Consider the following 16,717-nt stretch of genomic DNA (forward strand, 5'->3'; position numbering starts at 1 on the left):
CCCTAAACTGGTATGGACCCCAGGCCAGGCCCCCTAAACCAATACGGACCCCTGGCCTCCTAAACTAACATGGACTCCAGGCCTGGCCCCCTAAACTGGTATGGACCCCAGGCCAGGCCCCCTAAACTGGTACGGACCCCAGGCCAGGCCCCCTAAACTGGTACGGACACCACTAAACAAATATATAGACCCAATGAATAAAAACAGACCCATCTACGTAATTGAGATCCCTAAATAAATACATCACCTAGAATAGATTCTCTAAATTAGTAGACCCAACACAAGACCCCCTGATAGATCTCAGCTAGTGCCCTAAATCAAGTATAGCCACTAGGCCAAGCCCTCTAAATAAATGCAGAACCGAGACCATACCCCTAAGTATATTTTGGAAATTAGATTTTCCTTTTTCTTGGCGTCTCCAGGACATTTCGGTGGAGTTGCCCCCTCGGTCTTTTCCCCTGGTGTCTCCGCCGTGTAGTAACTGGATTGTACAATTGTTGCATTCAGACCTGTCTAGAAAAATAAACTTCCCAGCCGAGAGGCCGCTGTGAGACGTCTGTGCCCCGTACAGTATGTACATGTGTGTTTGCTGAGGCTTTTAACACTGATGGGCGGCCATGACGGGTTCACCCTCCTGTGTACACACAATGTCCGTTTGTATAGAGATGTGCTCAGCTGGGCCGAGGCTGGGGGAGCTGCTGTGTGTACATTGGAGGAACGGGAGGTGATATCCTGTCCTGACCGGCTGCCCCTGTAAGGCTATAACATCACTATGCCATCCTACGTCTGATCCTGGGAGAGCTGAGTGACAACCAATATGGCGGAGATCGTAATGCCGGGCGGCCATCTTGTCTCCCCCAAAGCTTTGGCTTCACCTCCATCCACAATATTTCACGAACTGTCGAGACCCTTTTAGGAAGTCAGACCGTGCCAGCTGCTGAAAATAGCAGTTTCCTCAATGTGATTCAGAGGAGTTAAAGGGAAACTACAGAGAGAGCTATGGACATGGTGTCCCTTGTCCTGATGGTGCCGTTAGATTAGTAGTTATGCTGTTTTGTTAAACTGTGATAACGTGAGGTTTCATTCTGCATTTTTTTGCCTTTTATAGCACTTCTCGGAGCTCCTCGATGACACCGCCCTGTTGGATGCCCTCGGACAACTCATCGGAGACCCATTCCTGACAGAGAAATATGAAATGATGGAAGTGGAGAATCCCAGCTCTCCCTCGCCGATGATTAAGGCAGAACATAGTTACTCCCTGTGTGGGGATTCACGCCCGCAGTCGCCCTTCACTCATGGATCTTCAGATGACAACTTCAGTGATGGTATAAATGCCTGATATTGTGTATGTGGGGAACGTTGGAGGTATAGAGATTCGTGATGAGCCCAGCTTTGAGTGCAGAGTTCGATAGGTTGGGACTGGTGTGATAGGACGGGCCTTGGGCATGCTTCTTCCTTTAGGATGGGTCTTTGGTGTGATTATTCTGATGGACCGGCCTTTAGTATTTCAACGGACTGTCTCTGGGCTCGATTGCTCTAACATGACGGGCCTCAGGGGCTCGATTATTCGGACAGGACAGGCCTCGATTACTCCTGACCTACCAGGTCACGTTTTGCTTCTGACGGTCCGGTTGCCGTTTTGCTCTTGGCAGGCCAGTTGTCGTTCTTCTGCTCTCAGTGGACCGGTTGTCATTTTGCTGTTGGCGGGCCGATTGTCATTTTGCGGGACGGTTGTCGTGTTGCTCTCGGCGGGACGGTTGTCGTTTTGCTCTCGCCGGGACGGTTGTCGTTTTTGCTCTCGCCGGGACGGTTGTCGTTTTTGCTCTCGGCAGGACGGTTGTCATTTTGCTCTCGGCGGGCTGGTTGTCGTTTTGCTCTCAATGGGCCCCAGCTTCGTTTTGCTCTCGACTACTCTGACGTGGTGGTCTTGCGTTGCGATTATTGCTACTGTTACGAGTCGGCCATAAAAAACCTCCAAAAGGCTGATGCCGGCCAACCAAAAATCAAAAGCCTCAATGGGGCCCTTTTGACAAGTAGAACAAAAAATATTTTCGTGACTGGAAAATGTAATCCGCCCTGATGTTTGCGAGTGAAAAAGGAAAGTCAGGTATTATTTACCTGAGGTGAAGGCGGCGGGGTTGTCAGGCAGGGACAGGAAGAACTTATAGGTGTAGCTGGTCTTTTATTGCTTGGATAACCTGACACTTTCATTGCTTCCTCCAGTGCAGTGTGTATAGTGTTACTGGTCCCAGTCATATTTATAGACTGCGTAGGCATTCAAGGTCCAGGCAAGGGTTAAAGTCTGACACCCGGAAGCCATGAGGTGTCCTGTTCTCCGGGTGACGTCAATCTGCACCCAGTGAATGTCTTAATTCCTTCTTTGCCGGGTGGCTGAAAGTCCTCAATGATTTGTCCTGAGGCTTGTGAGAGTATGTGGGTCATCCAAAAACGTTTCACGGTTCAGGCTTTCACAATATCTCCCCTTTATGCAAAATTTATTGGCGTCAATAAACACTAAATTCCCTGTATAAAACTCTTATCTTATTTCGGGACAGTCCCGTAATAAACAGAACTTTGCAAATGTATTCACATATTTCCTGGAGGAATAATGGAGGAATATCTCAACTCCAATTTTGAGCAAGTATTTTTGGAGGTTCTTGGTTAATGGGGAACTTGCATGTTAACTATAACAGGAATACCCCTTTAAGTTGTCATCTTTACCTCTGCAGGAGATCTCACTGGTGAGGACTGGTGTCTTGGAGGGCAGATTACTCCTACCAAAATTAAGATGGAAGTCCCAGTGGAAGAAAGCCCAGGCTTGGCTCCATCTGTTACCCTTACCACCAATCCAACGGTGACTGTAGCTCTGGAGGTGGAAGCACTGCCACAACTGCCAGAGCCAGACCAGGTAATTGTCATGTCTCACAGATTGTCATCTCATAAACTGCCCACCATAGTTCCTGTAAGATGAATGAGTTTTCAACCAAAGAGGGTTTCAGGGTTCTTCTTTAAAGAAATAATAAATGAAAGTGTTGATAGAACATATGACTGTATTTTCTGTACATAACAATAGTGCGATGCGCTTAGTGGTTACAGTTCACCTAGACATCACAATATGCCTCATAGTTACAGTGCACAAAAAAAAGGTGGTTGCATAGAAGGCACAATATGCTTGGTAGTTACAAATCGCATTGCACAATATGCTTGGTGGTTACAGTTCATGGAAAACAAAATCTTTGGTGGTTACAGACTATAGAAGGCACAATATGCCTGCCGGTTGCAGCTCACGTCTAAAACACAATGTTCTTAGTAGTTACAATTCACAAAGCACAATATGTTTGGTGGTTACAATTCACATAGCACAACATACTTGAATGTCACAATACACTCTTTGTGTTGCCAGTAAAGAGAATCTGATGCCACGTGTTACCCCTGTAAACCATTGCCACTATACATCTGTCCTAACATTACATTTCCAAAATGGTCCGTTACTTGTAAGTAATAGCAATGTTTGGAATATCCTCTAATCCAGAACCTCAAAATTAAAAAATGCAATCTAAGCTCCAATGGGCTGTAGGTTATTTCCGTGATGGCCTACCTCACTGCTGAGCTTTTATCCTAATATCTGCCCTATTGTATTATTGCAGCACAAGCCTCTGATCCCGAAGGCCTTGCCACAGATTAAGCTGGAGCCCCATGAGGTGGATCAGTTCTTGAACCTGTGTCCTAAAGAAGGTGGGCTCCTCTCCATGTGTCCTCGCTGATGCAGGTTCGACTCTTTACTTTAGTGACATTTTCCTCCTTCCTGCAGCCGCCTCATCTGATAGTCTGCAACTGCCCCCAACTCCCCCCAGCAGCCATGGAAGTGACTCTGAAGGAGGTCAAAGCCCCAGCCGATCCCTTCCTCCCTCCAGCCCTCTGCAGTCCGGAAACAAAGGCGTAGCTCGCAGTCCATCAGCGCTCTCTAATTCTCCTCTCCTGACTGCTCCCCATGTAAGTCCAATGTGAGGTCGCAGCTACAGATGTAGCAGTGCCGAGGTTGTCACTGGATAGCACTTATTTCATATTATACTGGCTCAGGGCATCTCCAAACTGCAGGTCATATGGGTTGTTCCCTGTACATGGCAGCTATTGTGGGATGCTCCGGGTAGATGCTGGGTCTTGTCGGATGCTCCGGATCTTGCGGGGTGCTCCAGGCCTTGCGGGGTTCTCCGGGTAGACGCCGGACCTTGCAGGTTGCTCTGGATAGACGCCGGGCCTTACAGGGTGCTCCGGGTAGACGCCGGGTCTAGTGGTGTGCTCTGGGTTTTGCAGGGGGCTCCAGTTCTTGTGGGGTCCTCCGAGCAGACGCTGGGTCTTGCAAGGTGCTCCGGGTATACGCCGGGTCTTGCGGTGTGCTCCGCGTAGACGCGGGGTCTTGCGGGGTGCTCAGTGTAGATGCCAGGTCTTGCAGGGTGCTTCAAATCTTGCGGAGTCCTCCAGGTAGATGCTGGGTCTTGCGAAGTGCTCTGGTTAGATGCCGGGTCTTGCTGGTTGCTCCGGGTAGACGCGGGGCAGGCGCTCAGTCCTCCCGGTAGACGTCGGGTCTTCCGGGTAGACGCAGGGTGCTCCGGGTATACGTCGGGTCTTGCGGTGTGCTCTGGGTAGATGCGGGGTCTTTCAGGGTGCTCCGTGTAGACGCCGGGTCTTGCAGGGTGCTCCAAATCTTGTAGAGTCCTCCCGATAGATGTCAGGACCTCCAGGTAGACGCAGGGTGCTCCTGGTATACGCCGGGTCTTGTGGGGTGCTCCGCGTAGATGCCGGGTCTTGCAGGGTGGTCTAAATCTTGCGGGGTCCTCCAGGTAGACGCCGGGTCTTGCCAAGTGCTTTGGGTATACTTCGGGTCTTGCGGTGGGCTCCGGGTAGACGCCGGGTCTTGCAGGGTGGCCTAAATCTTGCGGGGTCCTCCAGGTAGACGCTGGGTCTTGCAAAGTGCTTTGGGTATACTTCGGGTCTTGCGGTGTGCTCCGGGTAGACGCCGGGTCTTGCAGGGTGGCCTAAATCTCGCGGGGTCCTCCAGGTAGACGCTGGGTCTTGCGAAGTGCTCTGGTTAGACGCCGGGTCCTGCGGGTAGACTCATGGGCTTTCGGGATTTGATACCAAATAACCTATGAATTCTTCAGAGATGGAGTCCAGGCTTTGCTGGGGCAGAGATGATTTGGGAGCACGGGGTTTACACATAGTTAGGCAGTTCATTATGGATGATTGATGCACACATATATATGATGAAGAAGCGCGGTGTGACGCTGCTCTCCTGAGTCTGGTCATGAAGTCCAAAGTCTTGTGCGTGGCTGGATAACAGAGGCTAGATAACGCCACTCATCCTACAGACTATTCCCATACACCTCGATGTAGTAATAGTCACGCAGTGCCCCCTACAGGTTGTGAGTAGGCACTGCATTCAGTCTGTAGTAGTTATTTTAATTGGCCGATCCTTAAGGTTTAATGTTTGACTTGCAGAAGCTGCAGGGCACTGGACCGCTCATCCTCACGGAAGAAGAGAAAAGAACCCTGGTGGCAGAAGGATACCCCATCCCCACGAAACTGCCGCTCACTAAGGCCGAAGAGAAGGCGCTGAAGAAAATCCGCAGGAAGATAAAAAACAAGGTACAGAACTTGCCCCAGTTTTTCCCCCATGCAGTATTATTTGGGTATTCGGACCATATCATGCTGAACTTAAAGGGTTTTTCCCGTTTCTGAAAACGATTGTCTCTCGGCTGCAGTTTTTTTTTTTCTAAATAAATCAAACAGCGCTTTACTTGTCCTCCCCGGGTCCGGGGCTGAGTTCTGGCCACTGTTTTGTATGTTTGCTATTGTCCACATTTCGACAGCGATGCAGCCAATCGTTGAACTCAGCGGCTGCGGGAGCAGTGGTGGAGGATAGGGATTGTCTGAAATCGAAAAACCCCTTTAAAGGATGAAGCACGCCCCATAATGACAGCTAGAGTGCCCCCCATTATCAGTGCCAGTAATGTATATGCTCTATGCGTCTTTTTTTAGATCTCTGCCCAGGAAAGCCGCAGAAAAAAGAAAGAATATATGGATAGCCTGGAGAAAAGGTAACGACACGCAGGCTCGGATTTCCCTATAGCATCAGTCCGGCAGTTTATGACCACCAATATGGCCGTTATTCCAGTAAAGTCTCACTTTGTCAAAAATATGTAACTTTCTGAGACCCCCCGAATGTCAGACCTTATGAGTGATACGTCTGCTGTCTATGTATCCTTGTATAAGTGGGATAACCTACTGTAATGAGGGTCCTCCTGATCTCCATTTTTAGGGAGTTGGTCCTTAACCACCCAATCTCACCGTCTTACCTGATGTTGACTTTTTTCCCCCCCCGATAGGGTTGAGAACTGCTCCTCTGAAAATGGCGACCTGCGCAAGAAGGTGGAGGTCTTAGAAACCACGAACAGGTGAGACCATCGCCCCAAAATGTACGTCGCTCCCTTGTGTATGAGCTGATCTGTGCAGACATCACTATTCTCCTGCATTATTTTGGGTGGGTGTCCAGCCCCCTCTATAGGGAGGATCTCACTTGTGTCTTGTTCCTCAGGACCCTCTTACAACAGCTCCAGCGTCTTCAGGCAATGGTGGCCGGCAAGGTGTCCCGCTCGTATAAAGTCGCCAGCACCCAAACTAGTACCTGCCTCATGGTGAGCCCCGATCTTCTATATTACTTTACTTTTATTACTTGTCCCGTCTCTATTGATTACATGCGGCCAAGGTCATAAACAGCGGGGGCAGAATCTCACTACACGGTGACACTAGTGCCTTTAGTTTGGATTCTCTGAGGGTCCGCACCGGTCTGTTATCTTTCCTGATCACCTGCAAATGTCGAATGATTCCTGGAAGAACACGGACGTCTTTCTAACATTTCATTTGCTGACAGTCTCCCTCTACGGTTTCCATTACATTCCTTATCTGGATCGTTCTAATTATGTCGTAACTTGATGAGTTCGCGGCTCCAGAGTGGATCTAATTGTTACATGTCCGCATTGTTCTACTGACAAGTAAAGACAATGGAAGCAAACTGGATTGTGGGGAAATGCAGCCAACAGGGAGGGGAACGTATAATGTACTGATGCTGTATTATATCCCAGAGCTGCACTCATTATTCTGCTGGTGCAGTCACTGTGTACATACACTCACCGGCCACTTTATTAGGTACACCATGCTAGTAACGGGTTGGACCCCCTTTTGCCTTCAGAACTGCCTCAATTCTTCGTGGCATAGATTCAACAAGGTGCTGGAAGCATTCCTCAGAGATTTTGGTCCATATTGACATGATGGCATCACACAGTTGCCGCAGATTTGTCGGCTGCACATCCCAAAGATGCTCCATACAAGGCAGGATGGATCCATGCTTTCATGTTGTTTACGCCAAATTCTGACCCTACCATCCGAATGTCGCAGCAGAAATCGAGACTCATCAGACCAAGCAACGTTTTTCCAATCTTCTACTGTCCAATTTCGATGAGCTTGTACAAATTGTAGCCTCAGTTTCCTGTTCTTAGCTGAAAGGAGTGGTACCCGGTGTGGTCTTCTGCTGCTGTAGCCCATCTGCCTCAAAGTTCGACGCACTGTGCGTTCAGAGATGCTCTTAGGCCTACCTTGGTTGTAACGGGTGGCGATTTGAGTCACTGTTGCCTTTCTATCAGCTCGAACCAGTCTGCCCATTCTCCTCTGACCTCTGGCATCAACAAGGCATTTCCGCCCACAGAACTGCCGCTCACTGGATTTTTTTTCTTTTTCGGACCATTCTCTGTAAACCCTAGAGATGGTTGTGCGTGAAAATCCCAGTAGATCAGCAGTTTCTGAAATACTCAGACCAGCCCTTCTGGCACCAACAACCATGCCACGTTCAAAGGCACTCAAATCACCTTTCTTCCCCATACTGATGCTCGGTTTGAACTGCAGGAGATTGTCTTGACCATGTCTACATGCCTAAATGCACTGAGTTGCCGCCATGTGATTGGCTGATTAGAAATTAAGTGTTAACAAGAAGTTGGACAGGTGTACCTAATAAAGTGGCCAGTGAGTGTACATTACATTACTGATCCTGAGTTACATCCTGTATTATACTCCAGAGCTGCACTCACTATTCTGCTGGTGCAGTCACTGTGTACATACATTACATTACATTACTGATCCTGAGTTACCTACTGTATTATACCCCAGAGCTGCACTCACTATTCTGCTGGTGCAGTCACTGTGTACATACATTACATTACTGATCCTGAGTTACATCCTGTATTATATTCCAGAGCTGCACTCACTATTCTGCTGGTGCAGTCACTGTGTATATACATTACATTACTGATCCTGAGTTACATCCTGTGTTATACTCCAGAGCTGCACTCACTATTCTGCTGGTGCAGTCACTGTGTACATACATTACTGATCCTGAGTTACACCCTGTATTATACCCCAGAGCTGCGCTCACTATTCTGCTGGTGCAGTCATTGTGTACATACATTACACTACTGATCCTGAGTTACATCCTGTAATATACTCCAGAGCTGCACTCACTATTCTGCTGGTGCAGTCACTGTGTACATACATTACAATACTGATCCTGAGTTGCATCCTGTATTATCCTCCAGAGCTGCACTCACTATTCTGCTGGTGCAATCACTGTGTACATACATTACTGATCCTGAGTTACATCCTGTGTTATACTCCAGAGCTGCACTCACTATTCTGCTGGTGCAGTCACTGTGTACATACATTACATTACTGATCCTGAGTTACCTCCTGTATTATACCCCAGAGCTGCACTCACTATTCTCCTGGTGCAGTCACTGTGTACAGACATTACTGATCCTGGGTTACATCCTGTATTATACCCCAGAGCTGCACTCACTATTCTGCTGGTGCAGTCACTGTGTACATACATTACATTACTGATCCTGAGTTACATCCTGTATTATACCCCAGAGCTGCACTCACTATTCTGCTGGTGCAGTCACTGTGTACATACATTAAATTACTGATCCTGAGTTACATCCTGTATTATACCCCAGAGCTGCACTCACTATTCTGCTGGTGCAGTCACTGTGTACATACATTACATTACATTACTGATCCTGAGTTACCTCCTGTATTATACCCCAGAGCTGCACTCACTATTCTGCTGGTGCAGTCACTGTGTACATACATTACATTACTGATCCTGAGTTACATCCTGTATTATACTCCAGAGCTGCACTCCCTATTCTGCTGGTGCAGTCACTGTGTACATACATTACATTACTGATCCTGAGTTACATCCTGTATTATACCCCAGAGCTGCACTCACTATTCTGCTGGTGCAGTCACTGTGTATATACATTACATTACTGATCCTGAGTTACATCCTGTGTTATACTCCAGAGCTGCACTCACTATTCTGCTGGTGCAGTCACTGTGTACATACATTACTGATCCTGAGTTACACCCTGTATTATACCCCAGAGCTGCGCTCACTATTCTGCTGGTGCAGTCATTGTGTACATACATTACACTACTGATCCTGAGTTACATCCTGTAATATACTCCAGAGCTGCACTCACTATTCTGCTGGTGCAGTCGCTGTGTACATACATTACATTACTGATCCTGAGTTACATCCTGTATTATACCCCAGGGCTGCACTCACTATTCTGCTGGTGCAGTCACTGTGTACATACATTACAATACTGATCCTGAGTTACATCCTGTATTATACTCCAGAGCTGCACTCACTATTCTGCTGGTGCAGTCATTGTGTACATACATTACATTACTGATCCTGAGTTACATCCTGTATTATACTCCAGAGCTGCACTCACTGTTCTGCTGGTGCAGTCACTGTGTACATACATTACATTACTGATCCTGAGATACATCCTGTATTATACTCCAGAGCTGCACTCACTATTCTGCTGGTGCAGTCACTGTGTACATACATTACATTACTGATCCTGAGTTACATCCTGTGTTACACTCCAGAGCTGCACTCATAGTTCCCTTTCCTGAGCCTTTGTATCATTTTGTACCCCCTCAGGTGGTCGTCTTGTGCTTCGCAGTCATATTCGGCAGTTTCGCACAGACCTTTGACCGTTACCCATCAGCCACCAAGACATTACCAGAGCCCAGTGTGCGTTCAGCGCAGGAGTCGTACGCAGCGTCCATAGGTGAGTGTCGTTTTTCATGTGTGGTCTCTTGTGACGTCTCTGTTTCTCCTGCGAGAGTCAGTGACCTTGAATGATTCTCTCCTAGTGAGGTCTAGAAATATCCTCTCCTATGAGGAGCATCACGGCTGGGAAGAATTATACAGCTCCGCAGTCACAGTGGATTCTCCCAGTTCCTTGGAGAGAAGCAAAGAAATTCTCTCTCAGCAGCACACAGCCGCCATGGAGGAGCTCCGCCTGTCACCGGAGACGCAGTACACGCTGTCTAATGACAGCAGCCGGGAGCCGGCAGTGCAACACAGGTGAGCGCGGAGGATAGCAGTACATCAAAGCGGAGACTGGGGGAGTCGGGGCCAGAATATAGTGGGGAGCAGTGCAACACAGGTGAGCGCGGAGGATAGCGGTACAACAAAGCAGGGACTGGGGGAGCCGGGGCCAAAATATAGTGGGGAGCAGTGCAACACAGGTCAGCGTGGAGGATAGCGGTACAATAAAGCAGGGACTGGGGGAGTCGGGGCCAGAATATAGTGGGGAGCAGTGCAACACAGGTGAGCGCGGAGGATGGCGGTACAATAAAGCGGAGACTGGGGGAGCGGGGGTCAGAATATAGTGGGGAGCAGTGCAACACAGGTAAGCGCGGAGGATAGCGGTACATCAAAGTGGAGACTGGGGGAGTCGGGGCCAGAATATAGTGGGGAGCAGTGCAACACAGGTGAGCGCGGAGGATAGCAGTACATCAAAGCGGAGACTGGGGGAGTCGGGGCCAGAATATAGTGGGGAGCAGTGTAACATAGGTGAGCGCGGAGGATAGCGGTACATCAAAGTGGAGACTGGGGGAGCCGGGGCCAGAATATAGTGGGGAGCAGTGCAACACAGGTGAGCGCGGAGGATAGCGGTACATCAAAGCGGAGACTGGGGGAGTCGGGGCCAGAATATAGTGGGGAGCAGTGCAACACAGGTGAGCGCGGAGGATAGCAGTACATCAAAGCGGAGACTGGGGGAGTCGGGGCCAGAATATAGTGGGGAGCAGTGTAACATAGGTGAGCGCGGAGGATAGCGGTACATCAAAGTGGAGACTGGGGGAGCCGGGGCCAGAATATAGTGGGGAGCAGTGCAACACAGGTGAGCGCGGAGGATAGCGGTACATCAAAGTGGAGACTGGGGGAGTCGGGGCCAGAATATAGTGGGGAGCAGTGCAACACAGGTGAGCGCGGAGGATAGCGGTACAATAAAGCGGAGACTGGGGAGTCGGGGCCAGAATATAGTGGGGAGCAGTGCAACACAGGTGAGCGCGGAGGATAGCGGTACAATAAAGTGGAGACTGGGGGAGCCGGGGTCAGAATATAGTGGGGAGCAGTCCAACACAGGTGAGCGCGGAGGATAGCGGTACAACAAAGCGGAGACTGGGGGAGTCGGGGCCAGAATATAGTGGGGAGCAGTGCAACACAGGTGAGCGCGGAGGATAGCGGTACAACAAAGCAGGGACTGGGGGAGCCGGGGCCAAAATATAGTGGGGAGCAGTGCAACACAGGTCAGCGTGGAGGATAGCGGTACATCAAAGTGGAGACTGGGGGAGCCGGGGCCAGAATATAGTGGGGAGCAGTGCAACACAGGTGAGCGCGGAGGATAGCGGTACAACAAAGCAGGGACTGGGGGAGCCGGGGCCAGAATATAATGGGGAGCAGTGCAACATAGGTGAGCGAGGAGGATAGCGGTACAACAAAGCAGGGACTGGGGGAGCCGGGGCCAGAATATAGTGGGGAGCAGTGCAACACAGGTCAGCGTGGAGGATAGCGGTACATCAAAGTGGAGACTGGGGGAGCCGGGGCCAGAATATAGTGGGGAGCAGTGCAACATAGGTGAGCGCGGAGGATAGCGGTACAACAAAGCGGAGACTGGGGGAGCCGGGGCCAGAATATAGTGGGGAGCAGTGCAACATAGGTGAGCGCGGAGGATAGCGGTACAACAAAGCGGAGACTGGGGGAGCCGGGGCCAGAATATAGTGGGGAGCAGTGCAACACAGGTGAGTGTGGAGTATGGCGGTACACCAGAGCAGAGGCCGGGGCCAGAATATAGTGGAGAGCAGTGCAACACAGGTGAGCGTGGAGGATGGCGGTACACCAGAGCAGAGGCCAGGGGAGCTGAGGCCAGAATATAGTGGGGAGCAGAGCAACACAGGTGAGCGCGGAGGATGGCGGTACAACAAAGCGGAGACTGGGGGAGCCGGGGCCAGAATATAGTGGGGAGCAGTGCAACACAGGTGAGCGCGGAGGATAGCGGTACAACAAAGCAGGGACTGGGGGAGCCGGGGCCAAAATATAGTGGGGAGCAGTGCAACACAGGTCAGCGTGGAGGATAGCGGTACATCAAAGTGGAGACTGGGGGAGCCGGGGCCAGAATATAGTGGGGAGCAGTGCAACACAGGTGAGCGCGGAGGATAGCGGTACAACAAAGCAGGGACTGGGGGAGCCGGGGCCAGAATATAATGGGGAGCAGTGCAACATAGGTGAGCGAGGAGGATAGCGGTACAACAAAGCAGGGACTGGGGGAGCCGGGGCCAGAATATAGTGGGGAGCAGTGCAACACAGGTCAGCGTGGAGGATAGCGGTACATCAAAGTGGAGACTGGGGGAGCCGGGGCCAGAATATAGTGGGGAGCAGTGCAACATAGGTGAGCGCGGAGGATAGCGGTACAACAAAGCGGAGACTGGGGGAGCCGGGGCCAGAATATAGTGGGGAGCAGTGCAACATAGGTGAGCGCGGAGGATAGCGGTACAACAAAGCGGAGACTGGGGGAGCCGGGGCCAGAATATAGTGGGGAGCAGTGCAACACAGGTGAGTGTGGAGTATGGCGGTACACCAGAGCAGAGGCTGGGGCCAGAATATAGTGGAGAGCAGTGCAACACAGGTGAGCGTGGAGGATGGCGGTACACCAGAGCAGAGGCCAGGGGAGCTGAGGCCAGAATATAGTGGGGAGCAGAGCAACACAGGTGAGCGCGGAGGATGGCGGTACAATAAAGTAGGGACTGGGGGAGCCGGGGCCAGAATATAGTGGGGAGCAGTGCAACACAGGTGAGCGTGGAGGATGGCGGTACAATAAAGTAGGGACTGGGGGAGCCGGGGCCAGAATATAGTGGGGAGCAGTGCAACACAGGTGAGCGCGGAGGATGGCGGTACACCAGAGAAGAGACCGGGGCCAGAATATAGTGGGGAGCAGTGCAACACAGGTGAGCGCGGAGGATGGCGGTACAACAAAGCGGAGACTGGGGGAGCCGGGGCCAGAATATAGTGGTGAGCAGTGCAACACAGGTGAGCGCGGAGGATAGCGGTACACCAAAGTGGAGATCGGGAGGGTCAGAATATATGGAAATTTAGTGGGGAGCAGAGGATGGGGGTATACTGGGGGGCAGAACTGTGGGTGGAGCAGACGGATATATGAAGGTCCAGGGGGCACGATATTCAGCAGAATAGTAGGGTGCAGTATCGATAGGGGTTGGGAGGTAATATAACTTTTGGGTGCTGATGTTTGGTTTTTTTCTAATTTTTCAGGTTCCATTCGGATTTTGGCCAACATGAAATGACGAAAATAATAGAACTGGACAGAAGAGTAAACGCGACGTCCTAATATCCGCTCCCCTCTCCTCCTCCTTTTCTGCTTCTCTTAAATGACGCAGCCACCCCTCAAGTTCGGTCCACACCGATCCGGCCCCTTGGACTTTACGCCTCTCCTGTCAGGAGGTGGGGGGGCCGGGACTGAAGACTTGAGACTGGCGGATGATAAAAAGCAAAGCGAGACCCTAAGGGACACCCCCCTTCTCCCTCAACTTCCTGCACGTCTGACCGCGGAAGAACGATGAATCATAGATCTGAGATGTGACGGGAAAACCTCCTCCGCAGTCCATCGCCACGACCGGACTTCATATTTATATAATCAGATTGTTAACCCTTAACAATCCAAGATGGAAAAGATTACATTCCCCCCCCCCAGAAATTACTGTTCTAATCGAGCACTGCCATTAAGAGCCTGGGCTTTATAGTTCCACTCATACTGTAAACTGCCTTAAGGTACCTTCACACGAAACGACTTTGAAACGATATCGCTAGCGATCCGTGACGTTGCAGCGTCCTCGCTAGCGATATCGTTTCGTTTGACACGCAGCAGCGATCAGGATCCTGCTGTGATGTCGCTGGTCGCTGAATAAAGTCCAGAACTTTATTTGGTCGTCCGATCGCCGTGTATCGTTGTGTTTGAAAGCAAAAGCAACGATACCAGCGATGTTTTACACTGGTAACCAGGGTAAACATCGGGTTACCAAGCGCAGGGCCGCGCTTAGTAACCCGATGTTTACCCTGGTTACCAGCGTAAAAGTAAAAAAAACAAACAGTACATGCTCACCTGCGCGTCCCCCAGCGTCTGCTTCCTGACACTTACTGAGCGCCGGCCCTAAAGTGAAAGTGAAAGCACAGCGGTGACGTCACCGCTCTGCCGTTAGGGCCGGAGCTCAGTCAGTGTCAGGAAGCAGACGCTGGGGGACGCGCAGGTGAGTATGTACTGTTTGTTTTTTTTACTTTTACGCTGGTAACCAGGGTAAACATCGGGTTACTAAGCGCGGCCCTGCGCTTAGCAACCCGATGTTTACCCTGGTTACCCGGGGACCTCGGCATCGTTGGTCGCTGGAGAGCGGTCTGTGTGACAGCTCTCCAGCGATCAAACAGCGACGCTGCAGCGATCGGCATCGTTGTCGCTATCGCTGCAGCGTCGCTTCGTGTGAAGGTACCTTAAGATTCTCCTAATTCCATGCCCTGTATCCCTGTGTCAGTCAGTGCCTTATGTACCGGGATTGTATTCCTGACAACCCCCATCATTGTCTTATCCGCAGCTCGGTGTGTACCCCAAAACGTCACATGGGACTGTGCTGCTTTCTGACTCTGTCTCCCGCACTCGCCCTATTGCCACAAATCTGTCCCTCCTGCTGTTGTAAATAGTATTTATTAGTTTATTTGCCCCTCTGTGCCCTGTGATGATTAATAACTCCCCTACATACAGTACAGTGCCGGCGCATGCGCAATCTGAACTTGAAAGTTCTGGTGCGTGTCCGCTGTGACCCTGGCCTTGGCTTAGATGGCCCCAAAAAATTATGGGATGGTGCAGGGAACCAGTAGGACCCCAAATGGAGTGAATAGTGCCCCCCATGTACAATCAGATGAGTGAGGTGTACGACCTGGACTTCGCAGGAAGCCAAAACTAATCCAGACCCCTCAAAGATCCCATGATTCTTCCCAAATCTTGGGTTTGATGAAGTTTCTACTCACTGCCTCTGATATATTATTGATAGGAATATCTGTTATTGGGGGTCTTCTCTGCCCCCTATAACAATCACGTCTCCAGTGGGTGCTTCTACCTCGCTGCATTCCCCCTCGGCAGCCACAGTATGTAACGAACGAGCAATGGTTTACTTTAACGGGGCCATAGTGGAGAAAACCTCTCCATCAGCCAGCCGTGATCCATTTTGGCTTCTTAATATTCAGTCTTGGTACAGGAGATGGCGCGGACATCTAGAACAAGGCACTAAGAGGCAGGGGGTATAATTTCTGTTCCTCGTTTTGTTTTATGCTTTTTTTTTTTGTATAATAATTTTTTTTATAAAATGGAAAACCTTAATAAAAAAGTAGCAGCATAAAAAAATGATGAGTTATTACACTGTATAAATGGGCATGGACCCATCAAGTCTTACAGGGTCCCACTGTCATCTACACGCAACGGAGCCTGGTGTGAAAATCCACGAGATCGTGTGTCTATGAGGTCATTAATTCTTGGTGATGTCATTATTGGCTCGACCAATGAGAAAATATATATATATATTTCATCCTTGCCTCCAGGCCAGACGAGGGCAGAGTGATAACATCACATCACACGAAAAGGTTCTTGGGGAAGTCACAACTCGTTTTTCGGTAAATTCAGCATCGATCTGCCAGTGACTCTTTTGCATTTATGGGCATTATGGTTATTTTTGGTGATCTGGATCCGCTCACCAAAAAAATCTGGACCCCAAATTGCACTTTATTAAATACCAGTTCGCACGTAGGGTAAAATTCTGATGAGGTCAAATTCCCACCCATCTGCAGGAAACCAAAGACCGTGCGATTTTCAAGGTTAGTGCTGCAGGGTGAACAGGGTTACGATTCCACTGTACACCTCCATATACTGACTTTTTTGATCTCCACGAACATGTATATTGCTGCCGATGACGACTCTTCTCCAGAAGATGGCGCTCTTAGGTCCACAGTGAATTAGAGGTTCAAGGGTCATTTAGAAGGTCGTATCATAGCTTCCTTGGACTAGTCCTAAAACAGCCAAGGTCCTGCCATTGTCCAGCAATCACAATCAGTTGAGAGTTGGACCAGCTTTGTTCCTCGGGAGACAAAGGGTTGACTTAATATGTAAATACCCTTCCAAGATAATGAGGTCTGGCCTTGCATCAAAGAGACAGTCTCAGCTGGTCAGACCAATGCAAGGTTGGGCAA

At 50.0% G+C, this 16,717-nt stretch overlaps 1 protein-coding gene across 1 annotated transcript in view; it reads left to right on the forward strand.

Moving 5' to 3' along the window:
- The window catches only part of CREB3L2 (cAMP responsive element binding protein 3 like 2), a 38,636-nt gene extending 22,765 nt beyond the window's left edge, over window positions 1-15,871 (forward strand). Inside the window, exons 2-13 of the mRNA XM_077266757.1 lie at window positions 1,109-1,325; window positions 2,730-2,908; window positions 3,648-3,735; window positions 3,812-3,993; window positions 5,500-5,646; window positions 6,040-6,098; window positions 6,387-6,455; window positions 6,596-6,695; window positions 10,067-10,196; window positions 10,282-10,495; window positions 13,742-14,257; window positions 14,977-15,871. Of these exons, the coding sequence (XP_077122872.1) occupies window positions 1,109-1,325; window positions 2,730-2,908; window positions 3,648-3,735; window positions 3,812-3,993; window positions 5,500-5,646; window positions 6,040-6,098; window positions 6,387-6,455; window positions 6,596-6,695; window positions 10,067-10,196; window positions 10,282-10,495; window positions 13,742-13,817 (1,461 nt within the window). The 3' untranslated portion in view covers window positions 13,818-14,257; window positions 14,977-15,871. The remainder of the gene's footprint in view (window positions 1-1,108; window positions 1,326-2,729; window positions 2,909-3,647; window positions 3,736-3,811; window positions 3,994-5,499; window positions 5,647-6,039; window positions 6,099-6,386; window positions 6,456-6,595; window positions 6,696-10,066; window positions 10,197-10,281; window positions 10,496-13,741; window positions 14,258-14,976) is intronic.
- The last annotated feature ends 846 nt before the right edge of the window (window positions 15,872-16,717 follow it).

The sequence above is a fragment of the Ranitomeya variabilis genome, chromosome 5 (genome assembly GCF_051348905.1).
Source record: "Ranitomeya variabilis isolate aRanVar5 chromosome 5, aRanVar5.hap1, whole genome shotgun sequence".
Taxonomy (NCBI): Eukaryota; Metazoa; Chordata; class Amphibia; order Anura; family Dendrobatidae; genus Ranitomeya; species Ranitomeya variabilis.